The 26,203-nt window shown below is 44.3% G+C and overlaps 1 protein-coding gene across 8 annotated transcripts in view; it reads right to left on the reverse strand.

Annotated features, from left to right (window-relative positions):
• Window positions 1–16,753: 16,753 nt before the first annotated feature.
• NUGGC (nuclear GTPase, germinal center associated) overlaps window positions 16,754–26,203 on the reverse strand; it is a 49,411-nt gene continuing 39,961 nt past the window's right edge. For 2 of the 8 annotated variants that reach the window (XM_069574179.1, XM_069574177.1), the window contains 6 exons: window positions 24,917–25,074; window positions 23,069–23,210; window positions 21,496–21,604; window positions 20,382–20,518; window positions 18,174–18,264; window positions 16,754–17,008 (listed from right to left, as the gene is read on the reverse strand). In XM_069574179.1, coding sequence (XP_069430280.1) covers window positions 16,869–17,008; window positions 18,174–18,264; window positions 20,382–20,518; window positions 21,496–21,604; window positions 23,069–23,210; window positions 24,917–25,074 — 777 coding nt within the window. In that variant the 3' untranslated portion in view covers window positions 16,754–16,868. Of the gene's footprint in view, window positions 17,009–18,173; window positions 18,265–20,381; window positions 20,519–20,808; window positions 21,028–21,495; window positions 21,605–23,068; window positions 23,214–24,916; window positions 25,075–26,203 lie in introns of all 8 variants that reach the window. The other 6 variants (XM_069574178.1, XM_069574176.1, XR_011253955.1 and 3 more) reach the window with 5 other exon arrangements.

Below are 26,203 nucleotides of genomic sequence, written 5' to 3' on the forward strand. Positions count from 1 at the left end.
GATTCTATTCCGGGACACAGACAATTAGGGTATTCTTTTAGGCAATGGAGAGCCCTGGGGCTGTTCATTGCGGGTGGGGGGAGTTGGTTTTCCAGTTGGCTCAAACTCCACAGTCCGGCCCAAGATGGAGTCCTGCTTTCAAGATAGAGCCTGTTCTGTTTCCTCCTTCACTTGATCAAGGCCAGTGACTGCCACTCTCTCCATCCTGTTTTTTTCACCTTGATCCCCACTGAGGCCAGTCCCTTCTAACCCCTCCCCACCCACACCCATCTCCCTCAGCCTGTGCCCCAGACTTCCCAGCGCAGCAGGACCAGCCCAAGCCCTGCCCCTCACCGGAAGTATCCTCCGCCTTCCTCTTCTCTCATTGGCTCTTGTGCTCAGGGATTGCCCCACCCCCCTGAGGTCCCTGAACAAAGTACTGTAGGGTTTTTGAGCTCAGGGAGGTCAGAGTTCATGTGTTATGCTCTTGTGTGTCACTCCTCCAAGCATCTAAGCCAGCATCAGCCTCAGGGCAGGTGGTAGGTCAGCACTTACTAATTGATGACCTGACCGTCAGCTTTAAGTTGCCAGAAACACTGGACCCCCAGGCAGGACACTCGACATTGCCTCCAACTCCCAAGCGCTGTGGGTGTGGACAAATCTCCCAGCCTCTGCAAATCTTACAGTTTCCTCATCTGTCAGGCTGGGTTATTACTCCCTGGCCTTCCTGTCTGCAAGGGTTACTACAAGGGAGAAGAATGTTGAAAACTCAAAGCAGTTCGCAAGTGTTAGCCATTGTTGTCATTTTTCAGGGTTGATAGCTCCTGACAGATGGAGTATCCATCATGATGTGGTTCTCTCTCTGGTGTCCAGCTGCTGACAGCTGGCGCGGAGTCCCGAGACAGTGGGAGCAAGGGCCTCCGCCTCATGGAGCTCCCTGCTCAGCATCCAGCATGGAATCCTCCCAACCATCTGCTTCATCCCCTTGTGTTCAGCTCATGTTCATTCATTTCCCAGAAGGTGTGGGGATGATGGATTACAGGAGACAGCTCAAGTTTTCTGACACTGGTCCAGGGTTTTAGGCACTGAAGGCCATGGGTGCCTCTCCCCATCATGTGCTTAGGCCAGAGACCCAGGAGTGGGGCTTGCCCGGACCTCCTTGTCACTCGCCCGGCGGACCCAGCATGGGTCACAAAGTGAGGGACTTGAAGAGGATCTGTCTTGGAGCTGAGATGATGTAAATTTTGTTTGGGAATTGAGTGATGAAGTAATTTTAATGTGAGCAATTTGTAATGGGGAGCCAAACATGTTCATTCAAGTGAATCATAAGGAAATTCTCAAAAGAGGGTGAAAATTGGGGCCAAAACTCAGAAGAAGAGACTTAGTGGGATAAATGTAAAACAGATAGCAGTGCTGGGGAAACTCATCTGTTTACATACAGGATATGGGGTAGCAAGCCTCTCAGGAACACATAAGGAAAACACATAAGCTTTTAAATGACTTTGAGGTTGATGTAAGCCAGCAGGGGTAGAAAGAAACAGATATTCAGCTATTTCAAAACTTAGGTTGCATCCACAGAAGTCTGGTGAGCCGAAAAAGGGAGGTGCCAGCACCTGCATTCTACATCAGTGAGCTCACATCTGGTGAAGCACGCTCAGTTCTAAGGTGCCTCTTACTGAAAGAGTAGGTTGCAGCTTAGAGGGTGCCCACAGGGGTGACTAGGATGGAGGAGGGTCTAGAAACCAACAGGAAAGAGAAGTCTTAAGCCCAGAGCAGAAATCACTCAAGGGGATGTGTTTTCTGCTGGCAGATACACGAAGAGCTGTCATAGGGAGCAATGTTTGTTTTGTTTTAAATAATCCAGGGGGGGCAGATTTCTATTCAATATACAGAAGCTCTGGGTTTCCCAGGTGGCAGTAGTGATAAAGAACCCCCCTGCCAATGGAGGAGACGAAAGAGACACAGATTCAATCCCTGGATCAGGAGGATCCACTGGAGAAGGAAATGGCAGCCCACTCCAGTATTCTTGCCGGAAGAATCCCATGGACAGAGGAGCCTGTCCATAGGGTCACAATAAGTCAGACACAACCGAGTGACCTAACTCACATGCACCACAGTGCTGCATAAGTGTAGGTTTTTATAGATGCTCTTATTCGTAACAGCTGTTTGGATCTCGGTGTTCTGGCTTGTGATGGAAACTTCACATTGTTTAATCAGAGCCTGGGTAACCTGTGCTTAATGGAAGTACCACACAGGGCGTATCCTACACCAGGCAACTGGTTGGGGCCAGTGACCTCTGACATCTCTCCCAAGTCGATGAGCACCTTTACATGAAAAATTTCTCTGCCTTGTTAACAAGTAACTTACACTGATTTTTCTGCCTAGATTGCTTTGGCTGGGGGAAGGAAAGAACATTCCATGCATGCTTTTCATATTAAGAACTAAGAACAGGAAACATTATCTTCAATAAATATAATAAGTAATAATAATAAAGATATTTTGGCTGCATATTATGCCAGAAAGAGAGAAAAGGAGAAAAAAGGGGGGAAAGTTGAAGAGAAATTGAGAAAGAATGAGGGAGGTAAAAGAGAGGAAAATGAGTCACATAAATGGAAAAAAGGAAGGGGAGGGAGAGAAAAGGGTGAGGAAGGGAAAGAGTGAGGGAATCAGAACATCAAGTGACAGAATATATTTCTTTTTTGTCCCCCTTCCTGAAGCACTGGATACATATCATAGCTCACGCAAAATGGAGGTTTTCTTTAATTTAGATTTTACATTTATCAAAGGTATGCATGCATTTTATTTTTTATGCAAGCATTTTGTATAGTTTTTTTAATAATCAAATAGTTCTATAGCTTTATTATAAAGTCAACAGATCCCTAAATGCTCAAACCCAAATCCTAATTCCCACAGGCACCCATTTCAACTTTTACAGTTGTTTGTTATACTTCTTTCCACTTCTTTTCTGAATAACACAGTTATACTACCATTTCTTGATTTTTGTTTGTTTTATACATTATCCGTTCCCACTATGGAGAGAAGAATTAGCTTTCTTTACCTCCCACATCAAATAATATTTCTTCCCCTGCTCTCCTAGTAGAGCCATCTCATGCGTTTTTAAAATGTCATTTTCAGTTTAATTTGACTACGTACATCAGTTCTGTTTATAGCCAAGTCATGCAATATATATTATTTCTTAATTTTCTTCTACAACATTTGATTTTTCCCAGAGTGAATAATTATCTTATTTTTCTGATTCTATAGTTTTCTATTGATCTATCATGAATTCTTCTCTAATCTCCAGCCTCCCCCACATCATTTGCATTCATCTCTTCTAGAGAGAGTCAAATACACAAGATATTCTACCAATTCGTATTCCTGTAGATATCCCCTCAAACTTTTTGACTGGCTCCATGTGGACCAGTTGCTCTCTACACTTGCTGCTGCTGTTTAGTCACTAAGTCATGTCTGACTCCATGGACTCTGGCCCGCCAGGCTCCTCTGTCCATTGGATTTCCCAGGGAAGAGTACTGGAGTGGGTTTCCACTTCTTTCTCCAGGGGATCCTCCAGACCCAGGGATCAAGCCTGCGTCTTCTGCATTGGCAGGTGGATTCTTTACCGCTGAGCCACCCGGGAAGCATCTCTACACCTAGTTCATGGATATTATCCAGAGATTTTCCTTCATTGTAATCCTGGAGCTTCTCCTTGACTCGTTCTTAGGTTGGAACTTCTTCTTTCTTACTATCCGGCCTTTCTCTTCCTTGTTCGGTGGTGCACATTTATGGCAGAATACCTCTATGGAGACTTTGCATGGCTGAAAATATCTTTACTTTTACCTTCACCCTTGACCAGCAGTTTGGGCATAAAATTCCCATTTTATATCCAAGTTGAGATATTTTCTCCTCCAAATGTTTAAGACATTCTACCATCGTTAGCTTCCAATATTATGACATTCAAAGCCGCTCTTATCCCTGATCCTTACCTATGACCTTCTTTCTTTCCTCTTTAGAAATGTTTGAAACTTTCTCTGTCCCCAGGACTTTGAAATTTTACAAACATGAATGTTGATGTGGGCCAGTTTGTACTCATTGTTCCAGGCACAAAATGAGACCTTTCAGTCTGAAATCTCAGGTTCTACATTCTTCGGAAAGTTTCTTGAATTATTCCCTTCACAATTTCCTTCCCTCCCAGCCCCTCCTGCCCCCCAACTCTGCCACACCGCCCCCCCCCCCCTTTCCTCCTTCAAAACTCTTCTCATTCAGTTGTTGCACTTTCTGGACAAGTTTTCTAATTTTCCTAGCTTTTAATTCCCAGGTTCCATCTTCTCATCTTTTTGTCCTACTTTGGGGATATTTCCTTGAATTTATCTTGCAAATATCCTTTTTAACTTAAAAAAATTTCTGCTAGCAAATTTTTTATTTTTCCAGGATTTTCTTACTCTGTGATACATTTTTATCATAGAACTTTCTTTTCTTATCTATGCAATATCTTTACATGTCTCCCTAAAGATATTAATGATGGCTTCGAAGAAGTATTTTCTTCTCCTTATAACTGTCTCTATTGCCTCTGAGCTGCTTATATTCTGTCTGTTTTGTTCTTATTCTCTTATGTGAGAGATTGTTCTGTTCTCTAAATTCTTGATTGTCTCATATTTAGGAGTGGAAGACTGAAAAAGTTATTTGAAAGAATGGGTCAACTCAGGATTTCACTGTAGGGTGATCTGGATGGACTATTTTACAAGTGAACCCCCAATATTTGTCTTTAAGATTTTTTTTCATGTTGTTTGATCATCTTCAGCCTTCTCCTTTGAGAGTCTAAGACTGGCAGTCAATTTTCTGGGAACTGAAGGGAAAAGAGGGCTGGCAACCGGGCACCAGCATCCTGCTGTGCACTTGATGTGTTTTCAGTATGATATCAGTATGATATATCCAGGCTTGACATTTCTCAGTCTAGAAACTTCCCAGTGACCAGCCTACAGTTCTCTACTGGGGAGAGGAGGAAACAATTACTCCTGAGTGTAGAGTCAGTGAAGCTCTCTGGGCATTGAAATGCGTGTTGTTGTTGTTGTTCAGTAGCTCAGTCACGTCCAACTCTTTGTGACCCGTAGACTACAGCATGCCAGGCTTCCCTGTCCTTCACTATCTCCCAGAGTTTGCTCAAACTTATGTGCGTTGAGTCGGTGATGCCATCCAACCATCTTATCCTCTGTTGTCCCCTTCTCCTCCTGCCCTCAATCTTTCCCATCATCAGGGTCTTTTCCAGTGATGTGATGGTATTAGGAAGGGGGGCCTTTGAGAGGGGACTTGGTGGTAAGAGTGGGGCCCATGTTCTTTTTATTAATTACTGAAGTATAGTTGATTTACACAGTTGTATTCATACTGCTGCTGCTGCTGCTGCTAAGTCGCGTGAGTCGTGTCCGACTCTGTGCAACCCCAGAGATGGCAGCCCACCAGGCTCCCCAGTCCCTGGGATTCTCCAGGCAAGAACACTGGAGTGGGTTGCCATTTCCTTCTCCAATGCATGAAAGTGAAAAGTGAAAGTGAAGTCGCTCAGTCGTGTCTGACCCTCAGCGAACCCATTGACTGCAGCCTTCCAGGCTCCTCCATCCATGGGATTTTCCAGGCAAGAGTACTGGAGTGGGGTGCATTGCCTTCTCCGTGTATTTGTCCTAATTTCTGCTATACAGCAATGTGACTCAGTTATATATATTGTTTTTCATATTCTTTTCCATTATGGCTTATCACAGGATATTGAATATAATTCCCTGCGCTATACAGTAGGACTTTGTAGTTTATCCATCCTATACATAACAGTTTGCGTCTGCTAATCCCAAACTCCCAGTCCATCCCTTTCCCTCCCCATTGGAACCACAAGTCTGTTCTCTGTATCTGTGAGATACAGATATTTGTATGATATTCATTTGTATGATATTTTAGATTCCACATATAAGTGATATCATATGGTATTATTTGTCTTTCTCTTCCTGACTTTTGTTGTTGTTATTCAGTTGCTAAGTTGTGTCTGACTCTCTGTGACCCCATGAACTGCAGCATGCCAGGCTTCCTTGTTATTCACTATCTCCCTATGTTTTCTCAAATTCATGTTCATTGAGTCAGTGATCCAGCCATTCATTGAGTTAGTCATCCAGCCATCTCATCCTTGTCACCCCCTTCTCATCTTGCCCTCATTCTTTCCCAGTATCTTACTTTACTTAGTACAGTAGTTTCTGTGTTCATCTGTGTTGCTGCAAATAGCATTACTTCATTCACTCATGGTGTATATGTACCACATATTTATCCATTCATCCTCTGATGGACATTTCAGTAGCTTCCATGTCTTGGCTATTGTGAATAGTGCTGCCGTGAACATAGGGGTGCGTGTATCTTTTTGAATTATAGTTTTGTCCAGGTATATGCCCAGAATGGGATTGCTGGATCATATGGCAACTCTGTTTTCAGTCTTTTTAAGGATGCTTCATTACTGTTTTCCATAGTGACTGCAGCCATTTACATTTGAGGGTTGAGCCCTTGTGAATAGGATTAGTGTCCTCACAAAAGAGGCCTCAGAGAGCTCCCTTTTCCCTTCTGCCATGTGAGGGCACGGGGAGAAGGCCCCGGCTGTGAACCAGGAAGTGGGTTCTCACCAGACCCTGAGTCTGCCAGTGCCTTGATGTGGACTCTCCAGAGCTATGAGAAGTAAATTTCTGTCGTTTATAAGCCGCCCAGCCTGTGGCATTATTATAGCAATCCAAATGGACGAGGACACCAAGCACAAGCTTCTGTCCCCACTGACGTCCCATGACTCTTTGGACCTCTCTTTAGGTTTGGTTTGGTTTATAGAGGTCACCCCCGCATCTTCACATGATTACAAGCTCCCTTGAGGAGGGATCGACTCTTAGGCACTGGAGCCCTTCAGACTTAGTAGGTAGGCAGTATTTGTTGATGCAGGCCAAGCACGTGTTGGAAAAGAATTTCCAGACAAAAAGCATTTCAGAAGGGAGTGACTTTATCAAAAACAAAGAACAGAGATAATGTGGGCACTCCAACCTCCCGACAGACCAGGGAGATTCGACAGTTTTCATGGGTTAGTAGCCAAATGTGTAGCCTCAAGATGAAGAAAAATCCTGCTGGAAGGTTGGCATTAGGTGATTGGTTGGGGTGCTATAGGCTGATTACCAAGACGGGGAATTTTTGCCTAATTTGGGCTCAAGAACCTGGCTAGTGATGATCACAGGGGCTCTTACTGGCAATGGTTACAAAGAGGCTAAGTCAGCCTTGGGGGTGACCTTTGTTCTGGGCTCTGCCTGTGGCCCTGGGGCAGGACTCAGCGGTACTGTGCGTTAGTGGAGAAGAGCTAGTGAAGAGCACGTGTTTGGAGCATGGAGGCAGCCAGTCTCAGATCTTGTCCTCCCTGGGTTCTGGGAAGACTGGTCCATTGTCGTGGGCTGAACTGTGTCCCCTTCAAGTTCATGTGTTGAAACTCTAACCTCTCCATACCACTATCTCAGAATGTGACTGTGTCTTTAAAGAGATAGTTGGGTTAAAATGAGGCTGATGGGCAGTCTCTAGTCCAGTCTGACCAGTGTCCATGTAAAAAGAGGAAACTCAACAATATTATGTTGGCCTCTGCCACACGTCAATATTGTAGAGCAATTGTTCTCCAATAATTATATTTTGTTCTATAAATGTATATTTAAAAAAATCCTATGAACAACCACCTCAACACAGCCAGCGTAGAATATTAGCTTCTGAAGGTGAATGCTCAGATTATGCCAGATATAGGGAGAACAACTGAATAGAGGGATGGGAATGGAGTCATTTCCCTTTTAATTTAAGGGAGTCCACATTCGTCATTTTAATGAAGAGGATTTCACCCTAAGTTTATTAAAAGTTCAAGTGACTGTGCTCTTCATGGCTTCTGTGGCTACCGTTTACATTTCATTTTTGAAGAAATCAATTAATTTTACAAAACTAAAAAAAAAAAAAGAGGAAACTCAAACACATGGGAAGATACTAGGAGAGCGCACACAAAGGAAAAATGGTGTGAGGCTGCAGTGACAAGGCAGTCTTCTATGGAACATAGAGAGGTCTCCAAGCAAACTTGCTGACACCTTGAACTTCTAGCCTCCAGAAGTGAAGAGAATAAATTGCTGTTGTTGCAGCCACAAAGTCTGTGGTATTTTGTCACAGCAGCCCCAGCATACTAAGACGCCCATGAATATGTAAAGTGAACCAGGTTCTAATTTACCAAGCAGACACTATTTTCACTTCTATATAGAAATTGGAGCAATTTCTAGGCTCAAATTGGCAAAATCTTCTCTTTGTTATAAACCAGTGATAGAAGAAAACAGATTATGGAGAAAATGTAAATATTAATGTGGCTGAGGTCTTTATTAGCATCTTTTATAGCAAGGAGTGTATATGTTCCCTTTTCCAGGCATAATGAGATTTCTGTAAAAGCTGGAGAAAAACCACGGGGTAGGGTCTGATTTGATCTGTTGCTTATTAGTCCACCACCATGATTTCTAAAACTCTATACCCCAAGAGAACAATACTTTAAATACTTTTAAAAGGTAGTTATAGATTGCATTCACTCTCTCTCTCTGTCTTTTTCTTTTTTGGCTGGACCACACAGTGTGTAGGATCTTAGTTCCTCAATCAGGGGTTGAACCTGTGCCCCTTGCATTGGAGTTTTACCCATTGGACTCCCAGGGAAGTCTCACAATCTCTTTTAATTCCAGTTTTACTGTGACTTACTATAATTGACACATAGCTCTGTATACATTTAATGTATGCATAATGATTTGACTTATATCCATCACGAAATGATTATCCCAATGTTGAGTGAACATCCATCATCTCATATCAACATAAAATTAAAGAACTAGAAAAAAAGGGTTTTCCTTGTGATGAGAACTCTTGGGATTTCCTCTTTCATATATAACAGACAGCAGTGTTAATGATGTTTATCATGTTGTTGATTACCTCCCTAGTATTAAGTTTCTTGTAACTGAAAGTTTGTACCTTTTGACTGCCTTCATCAATTCTCCCTCTACTTCCCACCTCTGGTGACCACAAACCTTATCTTTTTTCCTATGAATTTGTTTTTGAAATATAATTGATCTGCAACATTATGTTCCTTCCTGTTGTACAAAATATTTGATATTTCTGTGCACTTCAAAATGATCATCAAGATAAATCTAGCTGTAGAAGTCTGAAGATGAAGTATGTTTCCTGGCCTTTTCTCCCTTCTCCCTCCGGGACCCTTCTAATACACATGCTGGTACGATTGGCATTGTCTCAGAAGTCTCTTAAACTGTCCTCATTTCCTTTTTAAAAATTAACTTACTTCGGGGTGCGCTGGGTCTTTGTTGCTGCACATGGGCTTTCTCTAGCTGTGGAGAGTGGGGGCTCCTTGTAGCGTTTCACAGGCTCTAGAGCGCAGGAGCTCAGTAGTTGTGGCACGTGGGTTTAGCTGCTTTTGAGGGCACGTGGGATCTTCCTGTATCAGGGATCAAACCCGTGTTCCCGGCATTGGCAGATGGATTCTTAACCACTGGGCCACCAGGGAAGTTCATCGTTTCTCTTGATTCTTTTTCCTTTCTTCTGTTCAGCTTCAGTGATTTCCACTACTCTGATTTACAGTGTGTTGATCTACTCTTCTGTATCACCTAATCAACTGTTGATTGCGTCTAGTGTATTTTTTTTTAATTTCAGTTGTTGGATTCTTCATCTCTGTTTAGTTCTTCTTTGTTTTCTAATTCTTTGTTAAAAACTTCTAACTGGTAACTCCGTTCATCCATGCTTCTCCTAAGTTCTCTGGGCACCTTTATGCTGCTCATTCAAAAAGCATAAATAAATACCATTATCAAAATAATGAAAATTGAACAGTCTCAGTGAGATGCAAAGAAACACATGCATAAATATAATCCTCAATTGTCATCAATTACTGCTACCTACTGTTAGCTCCACCCAATCTGGGCTTGAGTAGGAATGTTTCAATCATGCTGAACTGTTTCACCGGTAGTTCCAGAGTTTCAACAGTTCTAACACATTTTTAAAAATTTCTACAACAGGTTTTGATTTCAGAGAGGGAAAGAGCCAATCAACAGTACTCCGCTTTCTTTCTACCTCTGTGTACAGCTTTTTCTCATTTCCTAACTCAAAGCAAAATCTGCCTTTTTCTCCATGCAATGCCAAAAGACAAAGGCCACAGTCACATGACTTGTCTTCTTTCCAGAAGCAAGAACCCACATGTTTCTGCTAGGAGCAAAAATCAATGAAAAGCCCTGTATAAAGACTAGGCAGCAAGACTTTAAAATAGAGAATTGAAGTGATTTTTACTACAGAGGGTGTCTAGAACACAGCCTCACCCAGATTTCATGGCTCATTATCAATTTTCTCTTCATCCCTAAATCAGATTAAACCATGTGGCTGGGAGTAGGGAAGATATACTGAGTTGTGACGTGATATTTAGATAGAAGAAAATAAACCAGCACACATTCATATTTTTCTGGATAGTTCAATTGGAATGGAGAGAAATGCAAAAGAAACAAAGGAACTGAAGGTCAGCTAGTAATACAAACTGTGCATGTTAAGATGTTTTCAAGAAAAAGAGAAGTCACTTCTCAGTTCTCTCCTTGACATGAAAATCCTGATGCTGTTGTATTTTAATAATAGCAGCTCTTCTAGGGATTTCCCTGGTGGTCCAGTTGGTAAGAATCGGCCTTCCAGTTCAGGGGTTGCAGGTTCGATCCCTGGTGGGGAAGCTAAGATCCCACATGCCTCATGGCCAGAAAACAAGGGCAATGTTGTAACAAATTCAATAAAGACTTTAAATGGTCCACGTAAAAAAAATATTTTAAAAAGCACTTCAACTTATCCCATATTGTCAGATAATGAAGTGCTCCACAAATTACACATTCCATTATGTTATTTAGCACTGCAACATTTTTGTTTTTAAATTTTTTAAACAAAATTTGAAGTGTAGTTGATTTACAATGTGGCGTTAGTTTCAGGTATATAGTAAGGTGATTCAGTTATATATACATACTTTTTCAATTCTCTTTCATTAAAGGTTATTGTTATTGTTTAGTCGCTAAGTCATGTCTGGCTCTTTTGCCACCCCATGAACTGTAAGACCACCAGACTTCTCTGTCCATGGGATTTCCCAGGCAAGAATACTAGAGTAGGTTGCCGTTTCCTCCTCCAGGGGCTCTTCCCAACCCAGGAATCAAAGCTGCATCTCTTGCATGGCAGGTGGATTCTTTACCGTCTAAGCCACCTGGGAAGCCCCAAGGTATTAAAGGTATTATATATAGTTCCATGTGCTGTAAAGTCAGTCCTTGTAGGAAGATTTTTAATTTTTAAAATTTCAGTGCTGTGCATTCTCAAATGATCATTTCTCTGCTTTTGTAAGCAGAGCTTCTTGGCATAATTTAACATTTTAGGTGAGTCAGAGTCACTATTTCTTATTATTATGATGTAACTGTGGCAGGATCCACATGGCATCTCCTAAGGAAGAGAGCTGGGGATGAGAAAGAAATGCCGTGAACTCAGCCCTGCCAGGCTGAGATGGGGCTAACAGAGCCCATTTCAGTTCAAGCAGTGGCTTTAGTGACATCAGGCCAGAACAGGGTGGATTAGAGGCACCTTAGCACAGTTTTGCCAAGAAACAGAGGCCAAGAGCAAGCTCTCCTCATATGAGACAAGATAGTATTGGTTACTACAAGAATAATATTCGCTTTCGGACTTCCCTGGTGGCCCAGGGATTAAGAATCCGCCTGCCAGTGCAGGGAACATGGGTCTGATCCCTGGTCCTGGAAGATCCCACATGCCACCGGGCAGCTATGCCTGTGTGCCACAACTACTGAAGCCCGTGCACCTAGACCCCGGGCTCCACAACACGAGAAGCCACCACAGTGAGAAGCCCGCACAACTCAGCAAAGAGCAGCCCCCACTCGCTGCAACCAGAGAAAGCCTGTGCGCAGCAGCAAAGACAGTGCAGCCCCCGAACTAAATCACTTTTCAAGCGTACTAGTTGCTTTGGAGAAGTGCGCTTGCTCACAGACGAGACCATAGTTCCTGCTGGTGCAGGTGCTCGAGTAAAGCCTTTAGGAGCCGTTCCTCCCTACCTGACACACTTGAGCAGAAGAGCGTCTCCATTACCCTCTGGCCAAACCTGAGCTCTGAAACTTTCACTGGAAGGTAGACAAAGGGTGGCATACCCCAAGGAGGGTGTGTGGGGCCTGAAGGGAGCTGCTGAAGAAAGAATGTGAGAGGAGAGCCCACAGGAGGTCAGGAGATGGGGGGCTGCTGGCAGTCTCAGTCTGGCGGGGTCCTCTGTGCATGCTTAGCTGCTCGGTCTTGTCTGATGCTTTGTGACCCCATGGACTGTAGCCTGCCAGGCTCCTCTGTCCATGGGATTTCCAGGCAAGAATACTGGAGTGGGTTGCGAATTCCTTCTCCAGGGAATCTTCCCAACCTAGAGACTGAACCCACGTCTCCTGCATTGCAGGCAGGTTCTTTACCCTCTGAGCTATTAGCGAAGCTTGGCAGGGTCCTCTGCTTCATGGCAGAGGTCATGCCTGCTGTCCTCCTGCTGCTGTGTTCTGAGACCCACCCAGCCCTGCAGGAGGTCAGCCAGTCTGGAGAGTCCAGGAACTTGACCAACAAAGCTATTGCCTCCTAATGCCACAGGCTGAAATGGAGCTGAGTGCCCCCTGCCTTCTTCTCCATTCTGCTCCACGTTGTGAAAGCATCTTGGCAATGCCTCCTTGTCACCAGCAGCCATGGGCAGGCGGTATTCCAGGTCTAAGAGGGTTATTCCGAATCCTCCTCAACCTCCGTGCTCGCCCCACCAAGACTAGCGAGGACAGCCCTGCGGGACAGAAAGTGAGGGACCCGCTTCGACACCTGGGTTAGACTTGTGTTTGTGTTTAGTTTCTAGACTCCTCCCTCATCATTCGAGGTCAGCAGTGAGTTCCGACTCTGTTCATTATAAAGGATGAGGCACCTAGCAATCCCACTACTGGGCATACACACTGAGGAAACCAGAATTGAAAGACACACATGTACCCCAATGTTCATCACAGCACTGTTTATAATAGCCAGGATATGGAAGCAACCTAGATGTCCATCAGCAGATGAATGGATAAGAAAGCTGTGGTACATATACACAATGGAGTATTACTCAGCCATTAAAAAGAATACATTTGAATCTGTTCTAAAGAAGTGGATGAAACTGGAGCCAATTATACAGAGTGAAGTAAGCCACAAAGAAAAACACCAGTACAGTATACTAACACATATATATGGAATTTAGAAAGATGATAATGATAATCCTGTATGTGAGACAGCAAAAGAGACACAGATGTATAGAACAGACTTTTGGACTCTGTGGGAGAGGGAGAGGGTGGGATGATTTGGGAGAATGGCATTGAAACATGCATACTATCATGTAAGAAACGAATCTCCAGTCTAGGTTCAATACAGGATACAGGATGCTTGGGGCTGGTGCACAGGGATGACCCAGAGAGATGATATGGGGAGAGAGGTGGGAGGGGGGTTCAGGATTGGGAACTCATGTACACCCATGGCAGATTCATGTCAATGTGTGGCAAAACCAATAGAGTATTGTAAAGTAAAATAAAAAATAAATTAAAACAAATAAAAAGGATGAGGCAATTAAGTGGTTGTTTTAGCTAAGGGTATCCAATTCTAATCACGAAGAAACATCAGACAAGCCAACAGTTTATAAACCATCTGGCCTGTATTCCTCGAAAATGTCTGAGATTAAAGGAAGCAAGTGAAATTCTTGATCCTGGGTTGGATGCTGGATGAAAAAGTATTGCTTTGCCCAGACCATAACTGGGCAGTTGAGGAAATTTGGACGTAGACTGTGGATAAGGCAATGATACTATACTAATGTTGAATTTCCTGAATTTGATCATTATACGGGGGTTAATGTAAGAGAACATACTTGCTTTTATGGAATGCACTAAAATATTATGGGGTGAAGGGGCGTAGACGTATCCAGCTCCTTTGGAATAGCTGAGAGGGGTGTGCACAAACACACACCTGCCCACTGAAGAATGATAAAGCCAGCGTGGTAGAATGTTGGCATATTGATACAGGGTTGATGGGAGTTCTTTGTACTGTTGCAACTTTTCAGAGTTTGAAGTTCTTTCAAAGTGAAAAGAAAAATGAGAAAGAGAAAGTGATAGCCACACCAAAACAAAAGATTATGAAAGGACAATTCAAGTGGGAGAAACTTCAATAAATACAGAAAAGGGTTTCAGTGTCAGTAACAACCCGTACAGTACAAGATGGGACTATTAAAAATCTGATCCCGTGAACCTGCTGAACAAAACAAGAGTGTCCATTTTTTATTTTTTTAAAATGGTATTGAAAAAGTGGTAACACAGTGAATCTCATTCCTGCTAGTAAGCAGACAGGTTTTCTGGAACAGTTGAGACTTTAAAGTGCTCTTTTACTCAGATCCTATAATGGAATTCTTAAAAAATTTATCCTGAAGATAAAGATCAGAGAGGAATTTTGGAATTGGGATGCCTCGATTCTATAACTTATCAGTTACACAGTAGAAAATGCATATATTTTTTATTTGAGGTTGCTTAAATTTTGGGTATCTAGATATAACTGGATACCTGGACATAATATGGATGTGAGAGTTGAACTATAAAGAAAGCTGAGCGCCGAAGAATTGATGCTTTTGAGCTTTGGTGTTGGAGAAGATTCTTGAGAGTCCCTTGGACTGCAAGGAGATCCAACCAGTCCATCCTAAAGGAGATCAGTTCTGAATATTCAATTGGAAGGACTGATGCTAAAGCTGAAGCTGTAATATTTTGGCTACGTGATGTGAAGAACTGACTCATAGGAAAAGACCCTGATGCTGGGAAAGACTGAGGGCAGGAGAAGGGGACGACAGGATGAGATGGTTGGATGGCATCACCGACTCAACGGACATGAGTCTGAGCAAGCTCTGGGGGTTGGTGATGGACAAGGAAGCCTGCCATGCTGCAGTCCATGGGGTCACAAAGAGTCAGACGCAGCTAAGCAACTGAACTGAGACGTAATTCAGAATATTTACTAGTTTTTCTTTCTTATAATTACTGTTCTAAGTATCATGGTTAAAATTTGCTTCATAAATAAGCTGGAATACTTTCCTTTCATTCTGATTTTTAGAATACTGTGTATACACAGAAATTCTAAATTTTAAAATTGCATTTGAAATCATCTATAAGGTTGTCTCGGAGAAGGCAATGGCACCCCGCTCCAGTACTCTTGCCTGGAAAATCCCATGGACGGAGGAGCCTGGTAGGCTGCAGTCCATGGGGTCAAGAAGAGTCAGACACAACTGAGCGACTTCACTTTCACTTTTCACTTTCATGCAATGGAGAAGGAAATGGAAACCCACTCCAGTGTTCTTGCTGGAGAATCCCAGGGACAGGGGAACCTGGTGGGCTGCCGTCTATGGGGTCGCACAGAGTCGTACACGACTGAAGCAACTTAGCAGCAGCAGCATAAGGTTGTCTATCTCTTTAAAAAATCAGAGAGACAGAGATATCTGTATAAGAATATTCTCTACAATATTATTTACAGTGAAGAAAAACAGCACCATCTAAATGTCCAGCAATAGAATAATGGTAAGATAAATGGTAGTATGGGCTTCCCAGGTAAAGAATCTGCCTGCCAATGCAGGAGACACAGGATACATGCATTTAATCCCTGTGTTGGCAAGATCTCCTGGAGAAGGAAATGGAAACCCACTCCAGCACTCTTGCCTGGGAAATCCCATGGATAGAGGAGCCTGGTGGGCTACAGTCCTTGGGGGTCACAAAGAGTTGGACACGACTTAGTGACTATGCAAAAATAAAATACATCTATACATCAGAATACTGTGCAGCACTTAAAGCTGTGTTCGAAAACTATTCTTTTCCCTGCCCACCTTCCAGTCTTCTGAGCAACATACCTTTTCCCCTTGTCTCCTCCAGAATCAAGGGCTACCCTGAACCCCAGCTGTGATGTTTCTGATGGTAGCATTCTGCTTAATTTTAGCCAGTGTCCCATTTCCTGAGCAGATAGGTCAGCTGTGACTTAGAACTTGTGATGGAGTCCATGGGTCAGACTAAGGACCAAACTAAAGAGTCTTTTTAAAAAATTATTATTGAAGTATAGTTGATTCAGTGTTGTGATAGTTTCTGTAGTATAGCAAACTGAATCAGATATATATATGTACATATTTATATATACATACATATGTATATTGATACACATATATGTATACATAAACATATATATATGCTCACACATATATGTTATATTCTTTTTCATATTCTTTTCCATTATGGTTTACTACAGGATATTGAATATAGTTCCCTGTGCCATACAGTAGGACCTTATTGTTTATTTATTTTACATATAGTATTTTGTATCTGCTACTCTCAAACTCCTAATTTCTCCCTCTTTATGCCATTTCCTCTTTGGTAACCGTAAGTTTGTTTTTGATGAAGTTTGTTTTTGATGTCTGTGAGTCTCCTTCTGTTTTGTAAATAAGTGCATTTGTGTCGTATTTTAGATTCCACATATAAGTTTTTCACTCTTCATGTATTTTTCTTCGGTGAGGCACAAGTTTCTCATCCCTAAAACTTTAGAACTTCCTGAGGGTTTCATTGGCAATAGAATAAAAATGAAATGATGTGTTCTGTACTCGTCTTATGCCAAAAGTAACCATATATGGATTTTCAATCGCCTATAAAGTTCCCAAAGTGGGGAGATGTTCTTTATTAGCTTTTAACCGACACAAGTAAATCTGATTGTCTCTAGGCTGGTATTCCATCCCCTTGGGGCTAAGCCCCAAGAATTAAATCTTATGTTTTGGGGGGGCCAGCTTTGCTGGGGGACAGTCTCAGAAGGAAGTCTTGCATGCCCCTCCGCAGCACTGCATTCTCAGCAACCTCTCTCAGGCTTCTGTGCAGCTTCTCCATCTCCTTGTATTCACTTTTGACATCTACAGAAGAGCATCAGGAGTTAGTGTCCTTTTCAGAAATGTCCCCAGGAAACAGATCCCCTGAGAATCCTCTTCTGACTTGGGTCAACTGTCCCAGAATAGGAGCTCAGGAATGGAGCTTAGAGATTAGATGGTCCAATCAATGTGTTTTATAAACAACTTGATCAAACTAGGCATTGTTGCTCTTACCTTAAGGCTTATCTGATCATAGTGGGCACCTTCAAAATAAACACAAACCTGCCCATAGAAGAAGTCTGGGAAATCCCTGGGTCTTTACCAAGGCTTTACAAGTGCTCAGTGGAAGGAGATACAAAGCACACCCCATGCCAGACCTCCCCCAGTCTTTTCCAGGCATCTCTCTCCTACTGCACTCCCTCTCCTCCCAGCTGTCCACATTCTAAATTCTAGTGAATTTGCTCTGTTTTGGCATCTTGGGTTTTTAGCCTATGGTCTACGATCAGATGATATCCTTGTAATGGTGAATTTTATGTCTCCACCTGTCTGAGTTATGATGCCCAGATAGTTGGTCAAACACTATTCTGGATGTTTTTGTGAGTGTATTTTTGGATAAGATTTACATTTAAATCAGTGGACTCTGAGGAAAGCAGATTGCCCTCTGCAATGTAGATGGGCCTCATCTAATCAGCTGAAGGTCTGACTAGAACAAAAGGCTGCTTTTTCCCTGAGCGAGAGGGAATTCTCCAGAAGACTGCTTTTAGACTTCACCTGCAACAGTGGCTCTTCCTGGTTCTCTGGGAGACTGCTCTTGGACTTGAACTGCAAGTCTTTCCTGAGTCTCCAGCATGCTGGCCTGCCTTATCACATGAACCTTTCACGGTTGCATGAGCCAGTTCCTTAAAATGAATCTCCTTATGTATGTCTGTGTGTGTGGGAGACATACACATCCTGTTGTCCTGTTTGTCTGGAGAACCCTGACACACACAGTCCCTGTGAAGGGACAGTTCAGGCTGACCTTGGGGTTGGCTCTGACATTGATCCGAAAGCCTCTCCAATCCCCTTTGCACCACTATGCCCCATAGCATAACTCAGACTCCCCCACCCTGACCTGACCAGTGATGGGAGCCAAGATTGTGACCAAGAAGGGAATCAGAATCCTGAGACCGTTTGTCTTGCTCCCAAGTACACAAAGGTTGTATGTATTTACCTGCAAGCTCCTTGTACAGCCCATCCCCTGGGGACAAAGCCAGGGTCAGCATGGTAGCGATGCTGCCCTTCACCTTCTCCGTGATTCCATTCTACGCGACAAAGGACAGTCATTCTGTTAGGATGGTGCAGTCTAAAGGGGAAGGAATCTTATGAAAGGGACCCCACCCCAGTCCCCAACCAGAGAGTGTAGGGACCAGGGTTGCTGAAACCAAAGTCAAGTCCAAGGGTGGACCCCTTGAGGATACCCTGGGAGACTCAAGTCATCAGGACAACATTTCTGAGGGGTCCCACCTGCCTTCATAGCTCCTTTCCTGGGTGACTGTACTCTGATGCTGAAGGACCGAATCAGGAGTAGTGAGGATGCAGGGAGGTGGGGTGGGGGTGTGGGGGAAGAGAACAGATACCACACAAGCAGAGAAAGAGGCAAAGCACTGATCATCATCATCTTGTCCCACCATTAGTTTAGTCACTGCCTAAATGTTTGTTGACCTCCTGCTTTTCATAACACACCATTAATATATAGATAATTTTCCAACTGCCTGAGATATGTCTCCTTGCTATTCTCAGTCCTTTTATCAGCTAAAACCATTTCCCTCTTCCAACCATCTGTTGCCACCCTTTGAAAAACACTCAACTCTCCACTATGCTGACAGAGCCTCGTTCTGAACCTTCACCTCCTGCCTCCAAGACATGATCTTTTCACCAATGCATTGGACTAAAGTTCTAGTCTTAGCTGCATCTGTGAACCTTGTGCTGGTAACTTCGGCCCTTAGCCTTAGCTGCATTGTCTGTGAGATCGGAGAATGGGAACCCTCTGTGGTCTTGCCCAGTGGCACCTTCTTGCATGTCTGTCATTTAAGATACATTTGTACATGATCAACGTGCTAATCATTTTTCAATTGCAATTGTTTTCTTGGGCACCTTAAGGGCCAGTTTTTATGTACTCAGTGGGGATTGGCAGCTGTAGAATTGGGCAAATTTTCTGCAGGTATTTATAGGCAGTGGTAATATGTGAGATGATGGAAACTAAACTGCTACTGGTAAATGAGATGCCTCTTAGCCCGATCCAAGAGAAATAACATGCTTCGTGTCGTGGAGAAAGGGATTTTCCAAAACTGTAGTGATGGGAGGAGAAGAGATTGTGCACAAGAGGTTGGAGATGTTTCAGGAAGTAGGTTGGTCCAGAGGTGGATGGAAATAGCAAGGAGCTGGGTCCTTGGGAGATTGGGAGAGGTCAGCTATGCCTGGCCTGAGGCTGATGAATTTGGAAATGCTATTGGCCAGGGAGGGGCTAGCAGTAGCTTGGACTAAAGCAAAGAATTTATATTACTTGCAGAGGAGGCTGACAAACTATGAGACCCAGGACTGGGACTGGATGGGTCCAAGTGTACTTGACAGAACACTTAGTTTCAAGGAAACTGTCAGGAACTTTCTTCTGAGATGGAGAGAATCTCACCAAAATATATGCCAGGTACTGTAATGAACAGATCTATAATAGTTGGTTGGCATTTATCTATAGGTATTTTATGTAGACAAGACATTGTCCCTCATTAAGAAAAGATCTGGGGACTTCCCTGGTGGTCCAGTGGCTAAGACTCCATGCTCCCAATGCAAGGGGCCTGGGTTCGATACCTGGTCAGGGAACTAAATCTTGCAACTAAGACTGAGTGCAGTCAAATATTTTTTTAAGTGTGTCTTGAGATAATATTATTGCTAGAGCTAGGTTACCTGGTCCCAAATTCCCACTCTTGTAACTTGCTAGCTCTGTGACCTGTTGATACACCTCTGTCTGCCTCAGTTTTCTCATCTGTAAAGTGGGAACAATCATAGCACCTTATCTCACAGACTTGCTGGGGATTCAATAAGCTCACGTTTGCAAAGTGCTTAGGGTCCCCTCTAGATATCACAGTGATCTTAGTGATGACTCAGGAAAGAGAAAGGGTGCAGGAGAGAGCTGGAGGCCCTGAGTTTCTGAAGTCACAGACTGAGGCAAGCGCGAGCCAGCATGTGATGGCGGTAGAGGCGGAAGCCAGGTGGAGGCTGGCCCCTTCCCCGGCATCATGGGCGTCAGTCGAGCCCACTTTGCAGAAGGCATCCGGCTCTATCTGGGCTCAAACAACTACCACTTCCTCCATCTCTGCCCCTCCTTCCTGTGCTCCCCAAGGAGCCCTCTGGGACCGGAATGCAAACCGCGTAAGTTGAGTACCTTCAGCTGCTGAAACTGGTGCTGCATTCTTTCTTGAGCCCGTTCGAACATGCCCTCGGCCACCTGCCGGTCCACCCCTCTTCTGAGGACCTCTTTCATTCTTTCACATGCTTTCTTGCCCGTGATCTGTGCGGCCTCTGGCAAAAATGATAGCCACAGTAACACCTCAACAAGGACTTGCTTAGATATCCTTAGCATCAGAAAGAAAGGCAAGCAAACCAACTATACACACATACACATATGCATATACATGTAGACACACATACAGACACACCTGGGGCTTCCCAGGTGGCACAGTGGTTAAAAAATCTGCCTGCAATGCAGGAGAGTCAAGAGACATGGGTTCAGTCCCTGGGTGAGGAAGGTCCCCAGGAGTAGGAAACAGCAACCCACTCCAGTCTTTGGCACCCCACTCCAGTACTCTTGCCTGGAAAATCCCATGGACGGAGGAGCCTGGTGGGCTGAAGTCCATGGAGTCGCAAAGAGTTGGACACGACTGAGCGACTTCACTTTCACTGTTCACTTTCCTGCATTGGAGAAGGAAATGGCAACCCACTCCAGTGTTCTTGCCTGGAGAATCCCAGGGACGGGGGAGCCTGGTGGGCTGCCATCTATGGGGTCACAGAGTCGTACACAACTGAAGCAACTTAGCAGCAGCAACAGCAATACAAAAAAATCAATATTTGATCATTTTCATGTAGAAAACCTAATGAGTGAATTAAGCAGAAGTTTACAAAATTCCAAACTCCACCACCCACCCCAGAAAAAAATCAATGGGACCAACAAACCAAGAAAAAGCTGGCAAGTGAGTTTACAGGTACTTAAAATAAGAACGAGAATTCAGTAAATGGCTTTTATAGTTTAATTAGCTGCGATGCAACACAGAGAGAAGCAAAATGTCCAGATGAGGGGTGGATGGAAAGAACTGGAAATAGATAAAAGCGGTTCGTGACTGACCTCTCCCCACCCGTTTGCAATTGTTGGGTTTTAATTTGTAGACCAAGAGTGTTATGGGGGCTTAGGACATAGAAGGACAAATGCTTTAAGGGGGAGGACAGCAGACACGGATGCTAAAGAAGCTGACAGACCCCAACATTGCCCTTGGGGCCCCCACCTTCATAACAGGGCTTCAGGTCGTTCTGAACAGAGGTGGTAAGAGACTCATAAATCTTCCTCTTCTTTCTGAGGATGTGTCCCTCCAGGCCTCCCAGGATGGCACTTATCTGAGAATCCACATCAACAAAAGACCATTTGTGACAGTCCCTTGACAGAAGCAAGACAGGGGTTTCCGTGGGCTGTACCATTTCCTTTGCCTGGGTTACTGTTGGCTGTTCCATCTCCTCCACTACCAGGCTGTGAGCTCCTCCCTCACAGGCAGGAACCTTGTCTTGTCTTTTTTTTTTATTTTGGCCATGCTTTGTAGCATATGAGCTCTTAGTTCCCTAACCAGGGATGGAACCCAGGCCACCTGCATTGAACCACCAGGGAAGTTCCAAAACTTTGTCTTAAGCATCTTTACATCCCAAAATGCTTCCCGAAGTGGCTGGTGCCTCAGACAACTCAATAAGTATTTGCAGAGTTGAACTCAGGTGCATGCATGGTTATGGGATGGGGCATCTTTGGGAAGCGTAAGGGGGCACAGGTGATTCTCATGTAATCTGGGCTGTGCCTGTGCTGTGGGCCTGTGCGTAGTCGTGTCTTCCAAAATTCTTACACTGAAATCTTAAACTCCAATGTGATGGCTCAGATGGTAAAGAATCTGCCTGCAATGGAAGAGACCTGGGTTTAATCCCTGGGTCGGAAAGATACCCTGGAGAAGGAAATGGCAACCCACTCCAGTATTCTTGCTTGGGGAATCCCATGGACAGAGCAGCCTAGCGGTCTAGAGTCCATGGGTTGCAAAGAGTCAGACACAGCTGAGTGACTAAGCACAAATCCAGTGTGATGGCATTAGGAGGTAGGGCCTTTGGGAGGTGATTAGGACTCAAGGTGGAGCCCTCTCAGTTGGGATGATGCCCTTTATAGAAGAGACCCTAGAGGGCTTCTGTGCCCTTCTGCCATGTAAGCACACAGCAAAAAGACAGCCACCCCTAAACCAGGAAGTGGGCCCAAGCAGACACCAGATCTGCGTGCACCTTGATCCTACACTTCCGGCCTCCAGAATACTGAGAAAAAATGTCTGTTGTTTGTAAGCCTCCCAGTATTTTGTTATAGCAGTCCAAACAGACTAAGGCAGCCCCAGACTAAGAAAATGAGTCCCACATAAGAGTCTTGAGGACTCAAAACTAAAAAGTAATCTGCCAAAAAATGACACTTCTTTAAACTTCACTGCCATGGATGGTATTTCATGATATTGGCAAAAATGAAGTCAGTGAGACTGTTAAAAGTGGATTCAAATGTTTATATAGCTAAAGACTCTGAAGATACTTCCTGGGAACTGAGTCTGTCTGACAATCTCAGCACTAATCATCGGCTGCTTCTCAGGGGAACAAAGCTTGCTGCCTCCAGGATCACTTCTCTCTCCTCCATCCTGCTATGTCCTGGATCTCAGCATCTGTTATTAGGCCTACCCAGAGCCTAGACACTCCAAGGGAACAAGTAGGGAAAGACAGGCAACCTCCAAAATCCCGCTGGGAAGAAAACTACTACCCAACCTCATCGGCCTCTTCACTTGATAAGGATCTTACCTCCTGGATCAGGAAACTCTTTTTATAGCTGTCATATTTCCAGCCATTTCTTATCCCAATTTCAGTCATCTTCTCCTGCAGAGACAGCTTAAAAGCATCTATGTGGGGGATCAGAGCTGAACCATCAGTGGACTTCCCAGACCTACTGAGGAAAGCAAAGTGAAATGTTAAGAGCAGCAGCTATGGGGGGGTTGAAACAAAGAATTAACCAGCTGGTGTTCTTTTGCTCATTTTTGAGAGAAGGGGGATGAGAACTAATAATTATAAAAGTTCTGTAATATTCCAAGCACTGTGCTGTGCTAGGCCCTTGATATAAAAACCTATGAAGTCAGTGCAAATGACACCCATTTTATGGATGAGAAAATTGAAGTTTGGAAATGGTTGCTAAAGTGTGTTCAAAGTCACATGGCTAGTGAGTAGCAGGGGTAGGCCTTAGACACTGATCTGTTTGACCTCAAACCTCATAGTCTTTCTGCTACTCAAATGTTCCCACTTGAAAGGGTGGGATGAACTACACCCTAAAAGACGGGCAAGGTTTGTCGTTGTTGTCTAGTCACTGAGTCATGTTTGCCTCTTAGTTGCACCATGGACTGAAGCCTGCCAGGCTCCTCTGTCCACGGAATCCTCCAGGCAAAGAGAGTGGAGTGGGTTGCCATTTCCTCCACGGGATCTTCCCGACCCAAGGATTGAGCCCAATGTCTCCGGCGTTGCAGGCGATTCTGCAGATTCTTTACCACTGAGCCACCAGGGAAGGCTGTGCACGGTTTAGGGATGTGAAAAGAAGGAGGCAGCATTCTCCCCGGGGACGACATAGTGAACTAAGTTTCAGGACATCCCAGGGGGTATGAGGTGAGCAGAGGAGCGGGCAGAGGCTTGAAGTCCTAGATCTCTACCTGTTGCGTCAAGTGACCGTGGGAAAGCTGTGTGATTCCTCCCAGGGGCAGCGTGTTCACTTGCAAAAAGACCAGAGCCACTTCCGAGGGTTCTTGGGAGGATATGATAACATGATGCATGCGGAGTGCTTAGCATGGTTCCTGGCACGTCTCAGTAACTCTCTGCTGCCCTCAGATTGCGAAAAGCCGGGGGGGCAGGGAGGGGTGGGAAAGGCCAATTGGAGGCAGGCGGAATGTCTTGAAGTCTATTCCAAGGAATTTGGAGTTTACCCTACAGACATGCAGACGGGGGAGTGGGCATAGGTGGAATGGCATGATGAAAACAAATTTAAAGGAAGGTTAGGGGGCAGGGAACATTGAGCGATGAATGGTTCAAATAGGTGGGGGGCCAGGTGAAATGCCAGGGGTGAAGGATGGAGCCTGAAGACACGTGAGGAATAGAAGACTGTTTCTGTGGAAGGAGGTCCCTCCTTGGAGGCCAAGGAAGAAAGGAAGGAGCAGGCTCTGTGAAGGCTCAGGCCTCAAACCCCACGCCATGTGTCAAAGAACAAGCAGAGTCATCCTGAGCCATTTTTCCTTTTCGTGCTCAGGGAAATTTACGAAGGCTGTATGTTTCCTTAAGTCCACACTTTCCAACCAAAATACCCTATCCTGGGCCCAGGTCCATAAGAAAATGGATCCCCTGCTGCCTGTAGGAGATATTTGAAAAATAACAGGAATTATAACATTAGTCTCAAAGTAGCGTCTCCAGCTGCACTCCAGGTCACCACGGGAAAATTTTAAGTAAACCCAACCAAGAAGGCTTTTGTGTTTTGCCAAAGACTGAGTTTTCCTCCTCAAGTTGCAAGCTACTCTGGACCCTTCCAGATCCCAAGAACAAATTCTTGAAGATGAGACTCTGGCCCAGGCATTCTTAGGATGTTTGTTCACAGAGGAGCCAAATGGATTCCTTTACCTAAAAATGCGCCCAAAAACGGGATCAATCTGTTCGTAGATGGGCTGTGTGACGGCTTCATTCAGATCAATCCTCGCAAGAGTCCTGGAGGCATAGATGCCATTTTTCAGACAAACAGCTTTCAGAGTCTGGTGAAAGCCCTGGTTTCCTCTGCTCCTCTGGATAAACAATAAGATAACAGAGTTAGTCGGGACCTAGAATCCATGGAATCAGACCTGCACTGCCTCGTGCGTGTGTGTGTGTGTGTGTGCATGCGTGTGCTCAGGCAGACATGTCCAACTCTTTGTGACCCCACGGACTGTAGCCCACCAGGCTCCTCTGTCCAGGGGATTCTCTAGACACGAATACTGGAGTGGGTAGCCGTTTTGTCCTCCAAGGGATCTTCACAACAGAGGGATCAAATGCACATTCCTGCGTCTCCTGCATTGCGGCTGGATTCTTTACTACTGAGGCACCTGGGAAGCTCATTCAATTAGTCTAAGTTTTAGTAAAACAAAATCATCAATAATACTTGTGCACTAGTTTAGGATCTATTTGGGATGTTTTAGTCTAGATCCCGAACACTATAAGCAACAATTACCGAGAAGAGTAGAGACATGATCTTCCAATTAAGCCATTCGTTATTAAGCTACACAAGAGAATGGCAGTCACACCTCTGGTCAGCAGGAGCTTCCACTCTGAACTCCCAAAGCATCCTCTACTGTCTCTGCTCACATACAGCAGCTTCGCATTTGTCTCTCTCCTTGTCAGGCTGCTGCAGTGGATCATCAGCTGATTGAGACTAAGCCCAGTGTCTCATCCATCATGATGTCCTCACTGTCTGGTCCTGGCATATGTCGTGCTTGATAAACATGTGTTAAATGAGCAGTTCTTAAATACAAATGTGCTCTGACTCCACTGCAAGTATGTTTCAGATTTTCCAAGCACAGCCCACAGTTTTATATTTTTTATTAAATATTTGGTAAAATGTGATTTGATGTGTATATCTTTGTCATATTTTTTTCCCAGAAATATAAATTCACAAAGGAGAAGAAACTAATTATTATGAAGCCAGAGCTTTTAGAGTCAACAGAGTGTAGCCACATGGTGGTTGATTCTCAGTAGAAGAATAAGAGAATATAACATACATTCGCACTGACCAGACTTTCAGTAGAGGGCCTTGTGATCGTCATTGTAGTTGTTTAGTTGCTCAGTCGTGTCTGACTCTTTGCAACCCCGTGGACTGTAGCCCTCTAGGCTCCTCTGTCCATGGGGATTTCCCAGGCAAGAATACTGGAGTGGGTTGCC

Source organism: Ovis canadensis, chromosome 2, assembly GCF_042477335.2.
Source record: "Ovis canadensis isolate MfBH-ARS-UI-01 breed Bighorn chromosome 2, ARS-UI_OviCan_v2, whole genome shotgun sequence".
In the NCBI taxonomy this organism is placed as follows: domain Eukaryota; kingdom Metazoa; phylum Chordata; class Mammalia; order Artiodactyla; family Bovidae; genus Ovis; species Ovis canadensis.